The sequence below is a fragment of the Maylandia zebra genome, linkage group LG1 (genome assembly GCF_041146795.1).
Source record: "Maylandia zebra isolate NMK-2024a linkage group LG1, Mzebra_GT3a, whole genome shotgun sequence".
NCBI lineage: Eukaryota > Metazoa > Chordata > Actinopteri > Cichliformes > Cichlidae > Maylandia > Maylandia zebra.
The window spans coordinates 30,616,829-30,639,391 of record NC_135167.1 but is presented as its reverse complement, the minus strand read 5'-3'; the positions used below and the strand labels follow the sequence as shown (position 1 = coordinate 30,639,391).

Sequence of the window (22,563 nt, the reverse complement as noted above, 5' to 3'; positions counted from 1 at the left end):
AACTATTTTACACCATTTAGAAAAACACTGGCTGCCTTTTCCCTGCGATTAGGGTTCTTGTTCTAAAAGTGGTGAAGAAAACCCCCCAAAAAACAACCCAGCCGTCTCTCAATCTTCACCAAGCAAAGGTAATGACAGCCTCAAACAAGCTTAAAGCTGAAAGTCAGCACTTCAGCCTCAACGCCACGGTTTCATTTCAAATCCTGTTTGCTGGAGTAGTGCCAGCAACAATGAAAAACACATTATCATCCTAATACTTTCTGACTGCAGTGTAAATGACCAGATGCTGAATAATTATCCCCATTTATAAAGCGTCTCGCACACGCACAAGCATCAGAATTACCGCCATCTAACTCGAACCAGGTTCACCGAATCACCAAAGGCTCAGTTTCTTAATAGGGAAGCGCTTCCTGAATTCCAAAAATCTGAACGCAGTAGAGTACAACCCAGAAACACAGCGCAAGTAGGAACTCCCGGCAAATACTGTGAATGGAACGACTCATTGTTGACATATTTCAAAAAGTTTTAACCTCAGAATATTCTATGAACAAGATACAATTCAGCTGGAAGATGAGATAAAGACAACATCCACAGGAAATTAGTAATTCTGCTTCCAGATTCAGGTTGTATAAAAATAAAGTCCTGCAGGCAATAATCTATGAGTCCCTTGAGTCTGTAGAATTAATTTATTGAGATGAATACAATGGAATTAACAATTTAGAGATTTTAATGTGCATACTAATTTTGCCATATCTTCAGGAAAGAAGGATTAAAAGCTTGGAAGGCAAAAGATATGCTACTCTTTCATAGTAACCAGAAGGGCCCTGCTTGATAACCTCACGCTGTGCTCCAGCTCACATATTAAATATGAAATATTACTATTATTCCAACACACATATGGTTATATAGCAATGAAATATGCCTTTAAAGGCCTTCTCCTTTCCCTCAAATGATAACTGTTTGAAAGAACTTCAAAAGCAAAGTCGGATAGCAACATTTGCTTCACATTAGTCAGTTTTGCTTTGAACCCTGTTGAGCCACAACTTCTTGATTAAAACAGAAGAATAAGTCACAAGAGAATATGAGTTCAGCTTTAAGAAATGCATATCTGGACCTTGTTTTATTTCTTTTCCTTTTTTTTTTTTTTTTTTAACTCAACTTTATTAACCTTAACTAGTTGTTGGCTGGTTGTTGATGTCTGCAGAAAATGAGGAAAACGGGCTTTTAATAGGTCTAAGATTGTCTCCTAAGATGACACAGGAAACAGGTCACTGCCTTTGCACTCTGCTCAACGCCATAATTCTTTTAGCGAGCGAATTTGTCCATCAGTACTCTTGCCCAGTGTGGACTTCGAGGTTATCTCAGTTTGAAGCACAAACAGAATCAAGATCACCTCACAGATCAGACAAGGGCGAGGAAATAAAATCATTACGAGCGGCTTCCATCTTCATACACCGTGTCCGCCGTAGGTAATTGACATGCTGGGCAGTTTTCGGTGTCCTTCTGACAATCTCTCTTGTACATGTGTGCCTGGGATTGTTACAGTAAGAAGGTGTCAGCCTCCCACTGCTATTGCCGAGCTCTATTCATAGCTGATTAATAGTGTCATTAGTCTCCGTGCCAGAGGTAATGAATTACTGGCATTAAGGCTTAACGAGGAAGGTTACTTTAGATCTGCATAATAATCTGGGTAACCCAGGCAAAAAAACCCAACTGGGACAAAGACATGCTTAACGGGTCATCTTAGCGTTCAATGGAAGCAAAACACGTTTCAGAAATAAAGAAATGGAGCGGTGTGAAAGTTCTGACTAAAGGCTCATAACTTTTATCTTGTGCTGCCAACATCATAATCCCTGTGAGCGTCGCTGGGCAAAGCTGCATTTCCATCAAACTGGTCCGAGTTCACCGATAAGAGAGCCAGCCTAACTCACCGGCTCAGCCTTACACACCTCTACCGAGAGAACGGAAACCTAATGAATGTCTGCAGGAAGCACACACAGCACTGTAACTACAGATAGCCTTTTCAGAAGGAATTCAGCAAGCCACACCAGGCTCTTGCAAAATGGATTTTCTCAGGCCTGGTTTCCATGTCTAATGTAGTTCGGTAATGACGACGGCGTAAGACACTGATGTAGCACAGTGCTAATGGTCCATTACTGAGTCACTACTTTCATCTGGCCAAGAAAAGAAGAAGAACAATGTACTCAAAAAGCATAGTCGAGTCTTCAGAACAGCATCACAAAGAAGACAGTCAATTAAAACTGCCAGTCATCAGTTCCACATCACCCTCCACCCCCCTTCTCTCTCTCTCTCCCTTCATGTCCCGTCCCTATCTACACTACACTGCCATTTTCAATAAAGAAATGAAAGCCAAAGTAAATAAAAATGACAGCCTTTGTCATGTTTTATGCAAACACGGAGTAGTCGCATTATGATAAAACCGAACAGCCTATCTGTAGGCCCGAAGGTTATTACAAAGAACTAGAAGAAATTTCCGCTGAACAAAGACAAAAACAATCCGTGGAGACATTAATTCTCTGAAATGTAAAAGGAACTGTAAGTAAGAACAGAGCAACTGCAAACTGGATCACTCTTATTGGTTCTCTAGTAAATGTAGCCACAAAAAAAAAGAAGAAGAAGAAGAATCGTTTTTCTTTCCTGGTGACAACTGTGGCTGTTTTTTGTTTTAAATAAATTCTGCTCTCCCTTCACTCTCTTTAAAGAAAAGACAGGAAAGATGAGCAAGCCTGACAGCTCATGACATTTGAGCAGCTCCTTAACGCACCGACAAAGGAAAGAGTCAGAAGGAGAAGACAAATGTTTCAAGAGAGACGTGAGAGGGGAGGAGGGAAATGAGCGAGAGCGAGGAAAAGTCTGACCAAGCATTCTTTTTTTTGGAGTCCCCTCGGTTCCTTTCAATTACCCTGTCGACAACAATAACAAACTCCATTTTTAAAAAAGATTTTCTTGCTTTACAAGCAATACAGCAATAAATGAAAACCAATGACACAAACAATAAAAATACGAGACACTCATCAGCGAAGAAAAGAATAAAAGAGAGAAAATAATAACAAGCCAGCCTGCCCACTACAGGGACACCCGTAGTTAGGAATATAATCTTTGTCTTGGGACCTTTCTTGCACTTGTATCCTGACACCTTATCACTAGCCAAGGGGGACGTGACAGAGATTCAGTATTGGATTGCTGAAGGGTGGAGTGTATTGGTAACTGCACGCATTCCCTCTAATCAGAAACAGTCGAGATTAAAGCGTAGCTCGAATCTCAGGAAAAAGACTGACTCACTGACATAATTCAGAAAGGAAAAAGTCTCAAACTTATTCTGTTAAAAAAAAAATCTCAAACAGCATCGCCTCCACATTCCTCTCCCTTTTCCTCCACCGCTTTCTAGGGCATGTTCACTCCCATCCAGCACTTTTCCCAGGAAATAAAGAAGTCTCACCAATTAAAAGACACATATACCAATCTCAAAAAACATATGCACATGTGTACAGAGGGGACACATCAAAGTCAGGCAAATAAGAAAGCCATGACGCTAACAGAGAGAAGTTCGAGGCCCAAAATTATGAACCCCCCCCCTTAAAAAAATAGCCTCGATAAGTGGAGAGAACACAGACCATGAGTGCTGTTTTGAAGCATTTGCAGTGGGTCGCAGATGTATTTACGTCTCTGCTCTCTTCCCAAACGCTCCTGTGGTGCAGGAGACAGAGTGGGATGCGACAGGACCCATCTGACAGATCCATGGGACACCTGGATGCCCTGTGGTGATGTACTAAATGCTTTAATAGGACAGAGGCGTTCGGTCTCTTTATCAGGCGGCTGAAACCTCGGAAGGCCTTCTGTGGCCTTCTGGTGCACTAACAATTTAGATTTTAAACAAAGTAGAGTGACAATCCCCGCTCGAGAGTGTGGAAGGCTAAATACTCTCCACCCTACAGAGACAGACACACCCAGAGGGTCCTACAACGTCAAAGAAAGCAAACGCCGCTATTTGGAAATGATGGCTGTAATTGACTGGGGGCAGGTATATCGATGAGTAGTCACTCGCTGTGTGCATGCAACACACGTTCATTGAGTCACTGGTGAGTTAATCTGGGTGTGATTGCTTTGTTCCCCTGAACACCTCGCTTTAGCACACACTCACAGAAACACGAAGGAACATGAGGCTAAAATCTGCTCGCCCAGACTCCGCATGCAAATGAAGACGTGCAGCTATGGTATACAGCACAACACTCCACCTTCCACGCTTCAAATCTGCGTCACATGTATCGCGTGCGCCACATGCTGGATGAGAGCGGGGACGAGAGGTCTCCTGGGCTCGCCTTTCAAGCAGATCAAAAACAGCCAGGGATGCTGCCGCGGATCTCCAGAGCATTTTACCACCGATGCCCACGACGGGAAACGGGCTTTCTTTCTGCACTGCGCGCCTTTGTTTTTTATTACCTCTGAGGTACACAAACACAATACAACCTCTCCGAGGGAACAGAGAGAGCCCTGGAATAAAGTAATTGATTTCCAGGAAAGCTCTACGTTATGGCTCGTTTGTGTGTGTGTATACACAGCAGCAGCAGCATTTCATGTATAAAGCGAGTAGAGCTGAACAACCAAAGAAAGGCCTGAAAAGGTCAAATGGGATGTTGGGAGAAGTGAGAGCAGCTGCACCCCCCTGTCTTTGGAGATTCACTAACAAACAGGCCCGCTAATCAGACTCCCACCAATAAAGACGCCTCCTTCGGACAGGCCCAGCAAGAAGCAGCTATGCACTTACGCTAGTGAGCAGTGGGGTGTCCATAACCCACTGTGACGTTACTCACTATTCTACTTTTAGCTTATGGAAACTGGGAGGCTCAGCTGAGTGAGGAGGTTGGGGGGGCTGTGGAGGCTAACAGGAAAAATACGAGCTCCGGCTTTGGTGGCGCCGCTCACAGAGGTCAGCCGCCTGCCGCTAAAGGAAGGGTGTGAAGGGAAAGTGATGTTTTCGTCTCATTCGGTACTTTCAATTACTGCACCCAGAGGACTGTCCACGTCCAAAAACATCAGATCGACATCCTGGATGAGTGTGTGTGTTGGAGGTGGACGGTGTTATATCGTAGATAAGGGCAGGTGTTGGTGAAAACCAGCCCTCACGCGGGCAGTCGAGCCTCAAGCTGGCTTCGATAACAAGACTGACCTTCAAAAAAACCCCAAACAAAACCTGAGCTGACGCAAGTACACCGAAAGCTATTTTAATCCCTTTTTTTTAACTTTCTCGTGCAAAACAAGAGGAAAATAGGCACCCATAACATTCTGCAGTTAGCACTGAGGCGTCAGAGCATTTATAAATGAGGCAAAGCTTTCACCACGCTTGAGTAAATACAACCCATAGAAAAGTTCAGCCTGTGCTGAGAGCGCCCCAGCCTGTAAATACACACACACACACACGCGCCAAACGCCATCCCTGAGAGACACAACCACAACACAAACACTTACTTTGCCATCAGCACCCGCACAAACAGCAATTTGGTGGAGGCTGATTTCAGCTCTTCACAATCAATTTAGGTAACAATCCCTCTGATCAGCTTCCTACAGCCTCCGGTGGGGAAACGCATTCACTAATCACTATCACTAACGTGGTGTGCGTCTGTGTGTGCCAAAACAGATTTTGTGCGCTCGTGTATGTGTGTGTTTATCTGCGTGTTTTTCAGTTTAGGACACTGTGTGCACATTTAAAGACTTTATCCCCAAATTTGAATTTCAATGCACCTCGCTATGAGGCAGAATTTAGAAATTTACATAATATTAATATTCTCTGTCCCTTAATTTGTTTTGAGATTGCTTTTCCATAATCGCAAGAATTTATAAATAAAACTACAACACCGTTAATAAAACAACAATATTATCATATTTGCTTAATCGACCAGTAACACTGTGTGTAACGATAAGGTAGTTCTAAAGCACATGCAGCGTCTAAGCAGCAGCTACGTGTGCTGCATGTGAAATTCGGCTGGTGGAAAACAGGTAAATTTGGTGTTTACTGATGTTTTCATGTGGGAAAAGAACTAGTTTTCTTTCCCCTCCCCCCTCTTTTCCCTAGGCAATTTCATCCTCCAGATACACTTTATTAGCTTATGCTTTGTGGCAACAACAGTCTCCTTATTTAGGCTTCTTATCTCCGTTTCTGCTGAATCGCAATACAGGCTCTTCATCATAATAGGATGTTTGCTTTGTGCAAATTTGTCCACATTTGTGGACAAAACAGCAGCCTCAAATATTACCACACAGTTGAATCAATGACCGACAGTCCAAATTTCATAAAGCGCCAACAAACGAAGTCGCTTTGTAGGAACAAAAGGAAGTCGAGGAAAAGCAAGTTGGAGTAGTGATCAGAGGCTAGGTTTAACAAACTGCTATGAAGGAGTCTATGTGGATCAGTCGGTGAAACATATTTAGTTTGCGCCTGTGGCCATACGGTGAGGCCGGGGCCGACCGTTTGTGTACATGCATGTACATCCCGGCATTACATGATATGCTCAGCAGTCACACTTTCACACCGGTGCCTGGTGTTCAGGCTGCACTTACGATGCAGGCCGTGCCAACTGAAAACACAGCGCATCGCTCTGCGCCAAGCTGACACATTCACATGCTCACAGTGTTGCACGTTCGCTCCTGCTGGCCTGGCCGTGACCCTGCTAGCAGATGATGGAGCACACCGTATTCCCTGAAGTAGGCCCGAGCTTTTATTCAGTGCTGCTGGAGTCTGGCTGGAGGGAAGGGTCTTTTAGCAGCCTATTCTCACTCCTTGATTTGAACAGGGAATAAGGGTGGTGCTCCGGTGCCGATGTAGTGGAAGGATCGTCCGCCTGTGGCTTCGGTGTTACAAATGTGTTTAAGGGGAGGGTTTTTTCCCCTCCCCTGCTGTGCCTCCTCAAACTCGACATTTGTAGTGTAATCATAATATGTTTACGTTCTATATCACATTAGTTTTCTTCCTTTGCTACTAGCGCGAGCTGTTACTGCAGTGCACTACACTGCCAGCAGTATTGGTACATTAGGGACCTCCTTTTTTTTTTTTATGTATTGCTTGTCATCTTTCTCTCTGCCTTTAATTCAATATAAATTCAAGTACCTCTCAATTTGTATTAAACAACAATGCAGCTTCAGCATCAAGAGATTTGTGCATAAAACCCTTCCTGTGTGCACATCTGTACAACAACGGATCTAGGCTGCTGTGTTCCTCTCCATCTCTCATGTGCATCAGTGCTCTGTGAGGAAACAATGACTCCTTATGCTAAAGCGGTACAGCCTCAATAACACGAGAGTCTGCTTGTGTTACAAACTGCTGCAAAAATCAACTTCTCTCAGAGCTCTTTAGAACATGAGGTGGAAGAATTTGGGGCATTCTCTGCTTTGTGTTGTTCGCACAGTAAACAGCATTGCCTCTGGCTACTAAGTCTGTCCTAAACAGCTTTCTTGGACTATTCTGTGCTTAGTATACACTCAGCAGAGTCTAACAACTTTGCTTTATGGATAGTTTTTTTTGTGCTGCAGTTGTTTAATGTCAACGATGTTCTTATTAACATTAAAACAATTAAAGTTTGATTTATGGTTTGTTTTGTTTTCCAAAGGGAGAAGGTGTTGGAGGCATTTTCTGTTCTCCACTCTTACACATTCAGTTCATCGCTGTATAAAATTGGGGAGAGATGGGTAAACATCTCCCGTGGAGTCTACAGATGCATCCTGGGGTGGCGGATGAGCTGAAACAGCTGGGAGCTGTGCACATCTGGCGCAGTAGCGCTGACATGTCAGAGGGAGATTCTGGAAATTCTGCACCTTTAATTCAGACTGCATTTTCGGTATTTGACATGAGGAGAGTGAGGCATGGCGCGAGCCTCCATGACGCCATAGTGCAGCTCCAGCTCCCTGCCTGAGCTAGCCTGCAGGTTTAGTTAGACAGAAAGGCTCACGTTAGTCCCAATTTGTTCAGAAGCAGCGTTAAACTTCCACTTCCTTCCAAATGATGCAAACTGACTTTTTTTTTAAGGACTAAGCATCCTTGCCTCATTAAAAAAGGATGAGACTCACCAACAGCTCTACAAATGTCTCTTTACTGTGAACCCTCCTCCCTAACTGATATTTACTAATGAAGCTGCAGTGAGAATGACTCTATATCTGCTCAGGTATCTCATTGGGCCCTTCATGTAGCCATCATCACTGCAACTTAGGGGACACCCCCACATGTCAGCGTAGCATGACAACAAGTCTGTTGCCTGCACTCATAAGTACAGAGTGATGGAGGGAGAGGAAGCTCAGGGGACACAGCGAGCACTCAGGCATCGATGACGCATCGCCATCTCTCAATGGGGGTCTGCTACCCCTGATCAGAGGGGAGGCAGGACTCTTCTGTTGGCTGCCACAGGTCTACGGCAGGGGGAGGGGAGACTAATGGCTGCAGTGTCAGATAAAGGATGAAGGTGAAGGAAACGCTGAAAGGAACCAAGGCCTGTTTAAGCTCTGAATTTAACAAAAGCTTGAATAAACACATTTGCATCAGGAATAGAGTGTCATCCTCCTTTCATCATAACACGACCTGAAACACGGCTAGGAGTGCTAGCCTACAGGAGAAAGGATGTAAAATTCATGGAGCCGTCTTGCACAGCACTGCACAGCGACTGCACAGCGACTGATGTTTTTAAACTGTGTAACCTGAAGTGTGTGACTGTGTAACCCCCTCCTCCCCCATTCATTTGTATGAAATTCACTTGTAACAGTTGCACCTCAAACAAGATGAGCTCTCAGAGCTTGGTGCATCCAAACAAGCTTTCAGGCTCTCCAGTGAAGTACTTGATTTGGTCACTAGGAGGCAAAATGTCAAAACATTATTCATGTGAGCTGAGGGGAACAGAGAAGAGACAGAGGGACAGAGAAAAGTCATGAAAGAGTATTTCGAGATTGAAGCCGGCAGGGCATGTGGAAGGATCAAATGTGAGTATTCGCATGCAAATGGGGGCGCAGCTCGAATTTATGCAAACTTCAAAACAAGCTAAAGATATGAACTGAAGGGCAAACAGCAGAGGAGAACATCTACTTCTTTTGTTTGCTAGCGCTGAGTGTAGATCTCTCTGCATTTTACACATGAAGTTGCAATTTTTGACAAGTGGGGATCTACTTAGACAAGCTAAAGATCCCAATCTGCAAAAAGCAAACAAACAAAAAACCCTAAATGTCTCTTTCATCCACAAATCTAATTCAAAACTTGAAAATAAAATATACGGTCCTCCCTGCATCGGCGAAAACTACACAAAAAGCAACTACATTGTGAAACTTGGACTAGTTTAAACTTCAATCACAGTCTTTTTGTATGGTACGCGCAAAGATGGCAATCGCATAAACAACTGCTTTGTCTAGGAATTCTACTTCAAAGTTAAAAACAGCAAAAAAACATGAGCCATTTCCCCTCCCAGCTCTAAGTGCCACCCACTGCAGTTATCGCACATCAACACTCAACTCATAAACTAATAATGTGTTTGAAAAGGGCTGGAAACTGTCAATAGATGGTTTGAGATGATAATTCCTCAAAGGGCACATCCTCTGCAGCGGACCAGTCGCTCCCCATGCGACAGTAAGATATAATTGTGGACGGCAAATATCAAAAATGCCAGGATAGAGTCATCACGCAATCATTAGTGGATGTATTTTTATAATTTGTGAGGAAAGCACGGGCCAGTCTGCCGGGAATTTGATAAAACCCTCAGCACTTGTTGACTCACACACTTAGTGAGAACATTTTGTGATTAGATCAGTCATTTCTTATCTAGTTATTGTACATGTGATCTGGATTTAATGTAATAAACCTCAGGAAACTTACAATTAGGAGGGGGTGGGAGAAAACAAAAGACACTGGTACACATATGCAGACTTGTTAATTATTTTGTGAGGATGTAGTTTGTGAGGAGGCAAACAATTTCGCCGTAGCTTTATTTTCGCTGACAGTGCGTAATGACTCTGACGAGCACAGCTACTTAGAGCTTCCAGCGCCTCCAGAAAACAACAAGTCTGAATGTGGCAGCTTTACAAGGGACATTAAGAGCCACTTACTCAGACTGCATTACTCCGTGCAATTAGGTCCCCTCGAGTTCCATTTTTGGTATTTCAGCTCCAGTTGAACCACATCTGTTTGCAACTAGTTGACCTATATTGCACACGACTGTGGAATGTGCACAAAATTGGTTTAGGACTGCAGGCTGAGGTCCCGATTTTTGACCAAACCTCTGCAACTTTCAAAGCTTTTACCTAGCAAGGTGAAAATCTGTTTAAAAAGCTTCTCTTTGTGCAGCATGCACACAAACCCGCTCGCTGTAAACTACTAGAGCCAGCTGTATCGATGTGGAGGACGAATCACTATAAATAACTGCCAAAATGCTATACATATGCTAACAGCTGACATTTTTCCATTCCAAACACCCACGAGTGGCAGCCATCAGTGGAGCTAGATTTAACTGCAGCTGGCAGTGTCAAGACGCAAAGATTATGGCCACTAATGAATATTAGCCAACTTGCAGCCGCTGGGTATTTAGATGCAGTTCACCCCATTGATTTCCCTGTTGGGTGAAGACAACTTTATCCCTGTGGCAAGTCCCTGGCTTATCTCGCCGACTGCAAGGCAGCCGGCAGACGGGGTGTTTTCCTGGCCGCGTTTCAGGATGATTCAAGCCTGGCAGGTGCGAGCGGGAATACCTGACTGCGGTAAACACAAAGGGGCAGCACGGAGCAGAAGGAGATGTCCAGCTGTGAAGGGGCAGCCATATAAGGGGACTATATTGAGTACAGCACAATTACCACAAAGCTCACTGTGTTGGATTATCACAGAGAGCAGGTGGCTGTGAAAGACAGTGAGAGGAAGGCCTCGAGAAAAAGGTGACAGATGGGTGTGGAAGAGTAGGCCTGCACACGCCGCAGCTCAGGAGGAGAGAGAGGAGACACCGAGGAGAAAGATACGACTTTACTAGAGTCTACTGAGATTCATTCATCAGAGCCGTCACCGCGAAACACAAATAGGTGTAGAGAATGAGATGATTTTAAACACGTTGCCATTGATTAACCATTTGCAGGCACAGATTGCACCTTTGAGAGGGGAAATTACTTTGATACAGTGTTTGTGGATGCGTCTATACATGCGCAAAATGTCAACGATTTGCAGAATAAAAATGAACAGTACCATGGAGACTCTGTTATTTCCTACATACATCAGATGAGAGTCGGGATAATAACCTGATGAATAATCAGGGAGCTGGAAAGCTTTCTTGGGGTAAGTGTGTCTGGATTAGCATTACTGTGACCAAGACAGATGTACGCAATCAGAACGGTAACAAAAGGAAAAGACTCCCTGTGATATTTATGGATTAAACAGAGATTAATTTCTTCAAAGCCGTGCTCAGGGCGGACCTCATGTACAAGGCCAGCTGCCTCTGTAATTCATCCCATTTATCTTCAAGTCAAAGAAAAGAAAGAAAAGATAAAAAGACTTGAGGCCATGTAAAGTAGGCAGACCCTTATCAATGGTGTCAAACACAAATACACAATGAGCTGCAGGTCATCATTATTTCTGACTTAATGTCCTCCAGTCGGCGGGGATGACACAGCTGGAGGTGCCACCGGTTGGACACTGCTATGCTAATTCATTAGCCACCTGCTTCGAGTAAGTGGGGGGGGGGGTTCACGCTTGATTAAATTTTCGCCATCTTCCTCGAGAGAAAGGGACGCTACGAGTCAGCAGTAAAGCAACGATTACAATGTAAAGGCTACGCGAACAACTTCTGATCTCTGCTGTATTAGGGTTTGTTTTCGCCTTCACTGCCCCCGTCGCTTTATTGTCTCTCATTTTCCACCTCGTTTTATTTAGATTACGCCGCTCAGAGAAAATGCGCCTCGTTTATGGTCTTGAAGTTGTCGTTGTTTTCGAGGACTGTGGCGAGGTTTTCACTAGCCCCGTGGGTTAGACTATGATTATTATGACCGTGCAAATGACGGCAAATTTAAGCTGTATTACATTTTCTCTAAAGATCAGAGGTAATGAAACAAAACTACCTCAAGAACTGGGATGTTAACGTTTTTTCCCTCTGCATTAGCTTCTATTTTTGGAGGCACTTTGTACTTTTCAGCAACTGTAGCCACTGTCCTTAAGTGTCTGCTTTAGTTGCTGCCTTGCACTCTAAAGCTCACGGGACTTCATGTTTGAAGCTCGTCTTTGGCTATGTTGCAGCTTCTCACTTTATACAGCATGTGGAGCTTATGTTTACCTAAAGCACCTTACATGTCCAAAGACAAAATATCCACAGCCTTGTAAAGGGCTCGGGTCAAGCAGCGAGGCATTTCTGTGACGCTAGATGTGGAATGGACTTTGTGCAAAGCAACCGTCAGATATACTTCTGTTCCCTTTGAGCCACCTCTGGTATAACAAGTTCCCAGTGGTATTATTTCTGTTTCCGTCACTCTTCACACTTTCACAGATGTGCACAGCTGTGAGAATTCAGACGTTCGCAAACAGGGAAAACTGTACAGACAACAGAAAACCCCAACTTTACAGCTCACGTTTTTCAAGCCTTTGCTGAAAGGGTGTTTTTGAAGAGATTATTTCTTTCATTGCTCTCTCTAAAAAAATAATAAAAAATCCAGACATGAGACTGGAACTTTAATAAACTGCATGTACCTACTGCTGTACTTCATTAGGGATACTAAAGCAGTTTCAGGGAAAACAAGTCCAGCTCCAGCGGCTATGATTCATATGGAGGTTTAGCTGTTAAAGGCTAAGAAATAAACACAAGAATCACTGTGTCCGAATGCCACTGATGTTTCCAAATCTAGCCTGCCAGAGCAAAACCGATCAGACACGGTGAATTTCATTGCTTTCATTGAGTCATTGCTGCCTTTGATTGTTTTGTTGTTAAAAAAAATCTCGTCAATTCACAGCTTTTGTGTTTATTTCCTCAAGTACCAATTGATTTTATCTGCTTGAGGAAAATATCTTATTTGCACACTAGCAGCAGGTCTGGCATACCTGGATCCAGGATGATAAGCTGGGCGCTGGACTGGATGTTGCCCGCATCGTTTTCTGCCAGGCACTGGTAGAAGCCCTCGTCTGACTTGACCAGACCCAAAATCTGCAGGTTGTGGTCCTCCTACAAAGCAGGAAGGGAAAAAAAAAGAAAAAAAAAGAGGGAATTGGAATAACAAACATACACAGGTATCAATGCAAGCAGCAGTTCTAATCAATTTCCTACTCTTTCTCGTGACGCTCCGATGATGTAAACTCTCGCAATGACTTCTGGTGAAGGAAAGGTTGGAAGAAAAAAATAAAAAAGGCAGCACATCAGCACTGAATGAACTTACAATTATTTTGAAGTAATCGCTGGGAATGACAGCGTCTCCATTCTTGACCCATTTGACCGTGGGAGCCGGTGACCCCGACACGTCGCACTCAAAGATGATGTCCATGGACTCGTGGGCATAAATGTTGGCCGGCCGCTTCACGAACTGCGGGGAAACTGTGGAGTCCACACGAAAAAAGGAAAACTTACATTTAATGATTGAACCTTTTCTTTGTGAAATCTGTCAAAACTAACAAGGAACGTTAAACGTCGCTGAAAATGGCCTTTGCTGGAAAAGGAACAAGATGAAATTATTTCATGCTTCCCCTTAAACTCTCAGCCAAGAGAGAGTAGAAACAGTAAACAGTGTCATCCAGCAACAAGCTAATTATTTTCTGCACGGTTCACACAATTTTACCAGATGGCAACACTTAAGAGTTGTTGTTTTTTTTTCTAATTTATTCAGGGATGGTTGAAAGGCAGCTACTTTGGTACTAGCGCAGTACTGTCAGCACACTACACCGGCTAAGCCGAACTCCCCTAGTCCTGCTAATGAGGGCCAGAGAGGAGTTATTTGATCTGCTGGGGCGATACAGTGCCTCATCAATCTGTCCTGGAACAAGGTCACCAGGAGCGCAGGGCCCGGGCCCCGTCCCCTCTCTATAATTGGACTGTACGTGTTGTGAGAAGAGGGCAAGACGGACTATGTGTGCACATGCGTATACGCTGCAGCTACACCCGTGCGTCCTCTGATAAGCATCGACCTCGTTGACCACAATTTAAATGACTGTATTGTTATTGTGTGGCTGCGTGTCATGATTTGCCATCAGCCTCCTGGGCGCGGTGATGGCTGGTTATTAGCATCTACTTTGCGACTATTCACAGGAGCTGATTGGATATTAGTTGCAGTGGGCGGATAAGGTCCTTTCTTTTTGTTCTTCTTTTTGGGCTTTAGTCAGCAGCAGGCTGTGAGGTCAAATCTTCATCTGCTTGATGTAACACGGGCTAATTTACTGTAACACACAAGTTAACAGATTAGCCTTCATACTGCTGGGGAAAGCATTTAGCGCTAGAAAGGCGTTCAAGACTCTTTGTAATTAAAACCAGAAAGGAAAAAAGAAAAAGAAAACCACACATTTCTTTAACAATAACGGCCTTATTGGAGCGCTGGAGCTACGGGACACATTGGGTTCTGTGTCGACTTTGTATTTCCCTGACCTTGAAATGCACTTTGCCCATCTGTTTGCTATTTCCATGCTCTACACACAGCACATGGAGCAAAGGCGGGGAGAGACACAACTCGACAGAAGCTGCACACAAAGCCACGGCTATCTAAAAACACAGAGCCAAAAGACGCGCAGGTCCGCCTTTCCTGCCTCCTTACCTTGTCTGGTACAATGCTGCAACTACAACTACATAAACTGATGCGGAATTATTACATCTGCCAAACATTTGAAGTTTCATTGATTTTCTTTTTTTTCAAACACATTTCCGCATCCCTCTCATTTATGTAAGGAGCGTATACTTCTAAGGTCAAAACAAAAATCGAGCTAAATGCTACTTTGGTAACAAACTCTGTTCAATGCTCGCATCACGTGGCCTTTAAAATGCTCATGGCCTCAAACGGTTTTTCAACTGCAACAAGTTCACGCGTGACACTTGGAGAATAAACCCTCCAGTTTAAGATGTGCAGTATTATCTCAAGTTCACCAATAAAGCACGGTGTGGAGTTTCTTTTCCAGGTTGATGCTGAAAATTATTTTAAAAGCAAACACAAAAAAAGTGCTCTGCTGTAGTCTGGTGCAGTATGAGCTCGGGTCAAACACAAAACAGGCACACAGAGCCACAGAATACTGAAACCTTCCTTCTGCTTTCTTAATGAGCATCTCGGTTTTCCGCGGGCCTCTGAGGTTATTATTGACTGTCTATTGACTATTGGCTGTCTTGCCAGTTTTTGACTGGCAAGACAGCCACATCATCCCGATCTGTGTGTGTCTGCGTGTGCACAAGAGTGTATCCACCTGTGTGTGTGTGTGTTTGCGTGTGTTCCCTGCAGGGAGGCGTGTGAGCTGTGAATAATGTGCTTCACAGTGTGGTGTCCCCTGGATATTTGCCTCTAGTATGCGCGCAGCACAGTCAGGTGGAATCCTTGGTTTGCTTTGGTGTGTCGGGGACACACGAGGCTGAGACACCACCGAGTCAGTGTGAGTCTGTGTTTGCGTGGAAGGCTGAATAATGTTTGGATAGGAATTTTTAAACATGCCAGGATACTTGTTTTGTCTCCTTATTACTTCTGCTATATGCTGTACATAACTGGGTTTGCGTCCTCCCCCGCTGGCGATGTGTGAGTGGGTCGATTTTGCTTTCTTTCTTGTGTGGGTGTGGGTGTGTGTGTCTAAGCACTTGCTTATGCATGCAAACATATGTTTCTGTACATCCAACGCTGTCTCAGCCTGTGCACACTCCCCACATTCATATGGGTGTTTGGTTCATATTGGAATGTCTGTATCAGTGTGTGTAGCAGAGCCTCCTATAAAGATTTGCTGGTGAGACAGGTTTTGATGGTGGCTGGTGCCCTGCAGCTCTCTTTATCTCTCCCTCGCTCTCTGTTACACTTTGTCTCCAATTGTTTCCTGATTCTTAATCTTCCTTCCCTATCTCTCCATCTTTACCCCCCAACTCCCCTCCATCTGAGCAGACATGCACCATTTTCTCTAAATGGTGTTCTGACATTTGGAACCTTTTGGACTGAGGAAAGACTATAAATGTCTAAATACACCAATATAGCTAAGGGCTGGGTAAGGGAAATGTGTGTCAGTCCAACAGCAGGCCTGATGACCTTTAATTGGCAGCCTGTTTTTACAGTGGTACAATGTCTATATGGAAAATTCCCCGCGGTGCCTGTGTGGAGCAAAGGGTGTGTGTTTTGGGTGCGTTTTCTTTGTTTAACAGGTGGCTGTGCAACGATTTTGCAGCTCACCCATTTCTCATAAACGACACTCTCAACCAAAGCTGGATTTTTTGGTTAGAGGAGCTGACAAAAGATCCATGCGATCGGTCCAAATCCATAGTGGTTCATAAACACGTTTTCCCGCAGTCTATGGCTCACAGACACACGCATATACAAACACACACAAATGCTAAATTCCACCAGCTGGAATATCTCTAAACAGGCTGCCCTGTTTTGGAGCATAAATACCACTCTGTAATGAAAGAGAAACCCAACAGAAACAGAAAAAACAACTAAAGGGAATGCAGACACTGGAAACAAATGGGAGAGGAAATAAACAGCTAGACAAATGTAAAAGGAGGGAAACCAGCCAGAGGAAGTGCGATACGAGCTCTTCGGGGCTGGTATTATCTCTCGAGCCGGTAGCTTAGTAAAAGAAGCTTTAATGCAGACTTGCACCAACTCCAGTGAACTACTAAAAGAGGGCCACAAAAAGGTCATGTGCGTGTCTTGCTGTGAGCTTGTTAAAACAAAACCCCACAGGATTCCTGAAGGGATTCTGGGGAAATAGCTTTACTTAAAGCTTCAGTAAACTGAACTGAGTCATAGAGAGGGAGAAAAACCTATTTGTACTGATACATATATCAAACACAAAGAACTAAAGAAAGTACTGTAGCTGCTTCCCGAGATGACGCAAAAGGTGAAATAAATCACTTTTCAGCATATATCCCATAAAATGTAAGCCACAGCAGTAAATATATTATGTCTTAAAGCGAAAGGATACAAATTCAAGACATTTTACCACTCTGATACCTTGGCCAGAGTCCAGTTAGCTTCCTGAAGTGAAAAAACAGTGTTGGGCAGTCTGGGTTTACTCTGAGGGCAAGTCAAGCTTGGACTGCACTAATTACCCCTCCTGCTCTTCCAAAGATAACAGCTTTACTCTTAATCCTGGCCAAAACAAACAGCTTCAGCAATAAGGCTGAAAGAGGGATGCTTGGTGCTTGCATTCCAAGTCAGCGAGCAGATAATAATGTCTTGTTAGAGGAAGAGTCATAGAGTAGGACTTCAATCTGTGGATTTTTCTGATATAACAACAACTGAGCGAAAGCGCAGGCACGAGTGCGTCAATGAAATGCTAAAGCGGGGCTTGCAAACGTGGTGCATAGAGGAAGGAGTCTGCTCTGCCTTCATTTCAGAGCAATTCTCAGTAGAGCTCAAACAGATTGCTGTTGCTACTCAACCTTCAATTGGAAGTGCTCCGAGCGCATGGAAAACAAAATAGAGAACTAATTTGATGATTTACTCGCAATGCATATGCACGCTTTGCTTTAAACTGGGCTATTGTTGTCAGCTGTTACAGGAGAATCTCTGGCAATTGGGTGCATCAACCTTGGTCTGCTATGTTTTATATAAATTTCATTACTGTCATGACAATGATCTCAGTAGAAGAGCAAAAGGAAACAAATTTATTACGGAAAATATTTGTGTCGAGCTCATTTCTCAATGAAGGGAGGTCAATATGACTACATTTTTGGTTGGGACGACTTGAATAGATGCATTTTTTTAAGCTGGTTAATACATTTCTATTTTAAGAGCCAAATAAGCAACAAGTTAGACTACAAAAGCCACACCTAGCTATGGCTATGCTTCCTCCATACGCCCTCCAAGGGTCAGAGAAGTGGCTCCTGTATCCACACATGAGAAGCTAACACAATGGTTAAACTGGAAGGCGTACAACGGAGTCAGAAAGAGGATAAGATAACAGCTGCTATGAAAAAAAGAAAAAAGGAAAACGCGTTTGTGTTAGGGGTGTTTCCCTTTATTAGATTAGCATTCTTTAAATAGCTAAATGGAAAGTTTCTGTTTTATTTTGGACGAGTTGTAACTGCAAGTGGCTGCAGGGGCAGCAGGATGACTGTGTGCCAAAGCACCCAGCAGATTTGATCACATTTATAACGTTCAATGCATCATTTAGAGAAAGCTATTCCTTGAAAAAAAAAAATACTTTGAGCATACGTTGCCTTTGCTGGTGGGGAGTAGAAGGGCTCAATGGAACTGTGTTTTCTGCCGAGCATTTACAGTTGTGACATACAGTCATATGAACATTAAAGTTTTCATAACCAAGTCCACTCCATGATTCACTATGTCCCCTAACGGTTTCTGTACGTATGACTTTATCAGACTTTCACATCATCGTGGAGGAATTTTGGCTCGCTCACCGTTACAAGGCTGCTTCAGCTCATTGAGGGTTGAGGTAATTTGTTTATGCACAGATTGCATCACAGCATGCTGAACTCTGGGCCATTGCAACATCTCCACTCTTTCTTTTTCAGCAATTCTGTCGCAGATTTACTGCTGTGTTTGGGATCATCGTGCTTTTGCATGACCCGATTTGGGTGGAAGTTTTACAGCTGGCCTCACGTTTGAATACTTTGGTATACAGAGGTCATGGTTGACTCATTGACTGCAAGGTACCCAGGCCCTGTTGCTGCAAAAGAAGCCCAAATCGTCACCCCTCCCCCACCGTGCTGACGGTTTATAGGAGGCATTTGTGCCGAGATGAACACGGCACTGTGCATAACATCTTCACTTTGGTCTCATCTGTTCAAAAAACATTATTACAGAAGTCTTGTGGTTTGTTCACATGTAACTATACTCTTTTTGGAGAGAAAAGGCTTTCTGCTAACAACTCTAACAGTAGTCTCAGGAAATTTAATATTTAACATTCTAACTGAGGCCTGTAGAGTCTGAGATGGAGCTGTCTCTCTTTCACTCTCTTGCTCTCTTTTTTTTCCTGCACAGTCTGACCTTGGGGTGAATTTCCTGGGACATCCAGTTCTGGGAAGATTGTGGCACTGTGTAAACACACCTGAATGATCCAACCTGCCCAGACTTCTGCTTTTATAAAGGTGCTCACAACTGCAGACAATGAATTAATCACATGTATTTGATTAGCAGATCTGGCTGCTACAAACCTCTTTATTTAGCCCTGCCCATAAAAATTAAGTCTTGTGAAGCTTTTTTCACATTACCTTCAGTGACTTACTTAAAAAAAAAAAAAATTCCTTTTTATAATAAAAGGAGTAAATTGAGCACGTCTGTATGTTCGTTGCTATTTTTATCCATTTCTGTAACATGGTAAAAACATTCCAGAGTGCTCAGCCTTTGGGAAAGAGTCTTTTACAGGCCAGACCAATTAACTTGATAGCATGATGATACCATAAATGAGGGCCACTGACAAGAAGCCTCATAAAACTGGTAACATATACTGTACGTTTGTGGGGAAACTATTTTTGCCCTGCACAAAACACACACCCATATAGAAAGTCCAGGTCTGGGTGGTGCCCCCTGCAATGCAAGACCATAATGAAAAGCTACTGCCTCCTTTGGCTTCATTTATCCTCTTGCCAGTTCTAACAGAGGCTGAGATGTCAAACAAAATCATACTGAGCAGAGCACACACTCAAACAAACTCGCAGTTATCCCACAAACACATACAAGGGTGCTGACACTTGTTTCTGTGAAGGGTCCAATGATGTGATTCAAGTGGAAAGCTGAGCTAAACGTTACTGTAAACACTTGTTTAGAGGCTCGCATTTTTTAAAACTTCCTGTCTTGCTGGGAGTTGTACTGCTGTAAAAGTTCTCTAACTCGAATCCCCTTTAACTCACTGACACTTTGATTATATTTCATAAAAAGACAGATAGGGAGCACACTGCTCTCAGACAGCCATTGCTTATGTGTGACAGCTGCTGACAGTATCGCTTTGAAAGCTTCTTTTTGTATGTGGTGACAAATTGAAAAGACATATATTTGTTTATTTCCTTGCTTTGTCCACAGCTGTAAGATTTGCAGGATATGCAATAGATAGTGTTTTTTTTTTTTACAGTTTTCTTAGTATAGAGTACCGTCTGTTGAATCATAAATGGACTACTGCTTGGTACAAGCTGGTGAAATTTTGTCTCAAGAAGCAAACAGCGCACAGTGCAATGTATACTTTTTACATTTGTTGGACCTCTACTGTAAAAGTATCGCAGGTAGAGGCTACTATTTCTCAGTGTAATCCCATGCTGAGACGTACACATACATGTATTAGAAACAAAACACTACATGAAAACACTTTTTTCACACACTCCTTTGGTACACTGATGAGCTTTACCCGCAGCAGGATGGAGTGAAATACAGTGTAAAATTACAGTGAAACCCAGATATCATCCAGCCACCGATGTCTCTCAGTTACATGGTGTTAACAGTGAACATTGGAGCTTTATGGCACAGAGGTATAAGCTATTACAGGCTTTGGCTACACAGACAGTACTTGGATTAACTAGAAACAGAATGAGGCCAGACGAGGCAGCATGTAAATACAATATCATTTCTGCGTAATGGCATGCTCAAACCAAGTAAGTGTTTATGGGCCTTTTTGCAACCCATATATTCTTCACTAACAACCGATGGGAAAACCGTATCTTTCCAAAGTGCAATCAAAAACTAAAAATCAATTAACACTAACAACATAAAGTCTTCTCCAGCACTCAAAGATTCTCAGTGGGGACACGGTTTGGACTCTGTGGTGGCCAGTACACGTGCTCCCTTAACTGCTCTTTCACAGTCTGAGCCCAGTGAATCCTGGCATTATGGTGTTGGAATATAGCCATCAGGGAGGAAAAAGAATCCATTGACAGAAAAACTATTGAGTTTATTCAGGTAGTCAGCTGACTTCATTTTTTGGGCACTTACTCTTGCAGAAAGTAAACCTGCAGCAACTCCAGATTATAACACTGCCCCTACAGGCTTTTACAGTAGATATGAGGCATGATGGCTGCATCAGTCCATCCACCTTTCTTCTTACCTGATACGCCCACCACTCTGAAACAGGGGAACTGTGGAGTCATCACATCACATGACCAGATTATCCTTCCATTGCAAAGTCCAATCTGTCTGCTCTTTTCTTTCCCAGATTACCTCACTGATAAGGCTACATAGGCTACACTCATCTTCACATTGCAAGTATGTAAATAGTCTCACTTTTATTGTTATAACATAGCTCTGAGTTCTGCTATACATTTTGTATGATTTGTTTCCAGCATACTTAAGTGCTATCCAATCAAATGTTTTTTTTAGAATCACATTTCTTCCTCAGAAATGACGGCTGACCACCATCCACTGTTCCAGGTCTTAGTAATGCATTAGACAGTTCTTCACCTAATTTTAGCAGCTTCAGCATTCTTCTTAGTTGCTCTGTTTGCTTGATGTAGGCAGAGAATTTGGTGAAATGGCATCTTTTCCATGAACACTGGATGTGTCTTCCAATGTGGTTGTTTAGAAAAAAATGAAAAGCTACTCACTGCATCAGCAAAGATTAAATAACCAGTTACCAGCCAAAACATATTAACCACTGCAGTAATTGCTTATTTAAATCCACGCAGTGACTTTCATTTGCAGTATATTTTACCAGCAGATCCCACAGTTTTGCTTAGTTTTTTTTAACCTCATGCTCCTTTTAATTGTCATATAAAGCTGAATTTAAATTGTGCCATTTCTGTTTCCTCCAAACTACGAAATAAAGCTTGTGCCCCATTTCAAATTGCATCCACTGTGTATAGGAGAGTCTCACATGAAAGCATATTCATATGGCCCAGTGAATTAGTGTTAACGATAACCTCGCTGAACACTGCAGAAAATAAACATCTAAGGACTAAAAATACTGGATGGGCAATCACATTCAAGGAGGGTTAAATTAAATTTAACACTCCCCGACTCTCAAATAATTTCTGAACCTGCTATGCATTAGCTAGACAATGCACACAGGTGTGTGGAGCAAGTGCATACCTAATCTTTTCTTTGGCACCACTATGCAAAAAAATGTTGTGCATGAATCTGTATACATCTCTAGTTTCACAGATGAGTGCCAGCTGCACTGCAAACCCTGAAGCATTCTGCAGGCGAAACCCAACAGTCCTTTACCATATCAAATCCCCGTCTGGCTGTCTGGATCCCCTCTCCAGCACAAACTGTCCAGTGTTTATGAAAAGCCACTGGCCGCGTAAACACACAATTTCCTCTTGTTACTGCAGCTGAAGAGGCCCTAAGGTAATTTAGAAGGAGTCAGTCATAGGAAAAATTGTTTTGTTGTTAGTATAGATTCATAGCACATTGATCCGAGTGTCTTTTACAAGCGCAACTACTTATTGAGGGAAACAATTGACCTTTCCGGGGTCACTTCTGGTGTCAAGGAAGCAAATCAAT

The 22,563-nt window shown here is 43.2% G+C and overlaps 1 protein-coding gene across 13 annotated transcripts in view; it reads right to left on the bottom strand.

The window, feature by feature from the left end:
• neo1a (neogenin 1a) overlaps positions 1 to 22,563 on the bottom strand; it is a 162,251-nt gene that overhangs the window by 33,206 nt on the left and 106,482 nt on the right. For all 13 annotated transcript variants that reach the window (XM_076884798.1, XM_076884802.1, XM_004557994.6 and 10 more), the window contains exons 6-7: positions 13,384 to 13,538; positions 13,052 to 13,172 (exon numbers count right to left, since the gene is read on the bottom strand). In XM_076884798.1, the coding sequence (XP_076740913.1) occupies positions 13,052 to 13,172; positions 13,384 to 13,538 (276 nt within the window). The remainder of the gene's footprint in view (positions 1 to 13,051; positions 13,173 to 13,383; positions 13,539 to 22,563) is intronic.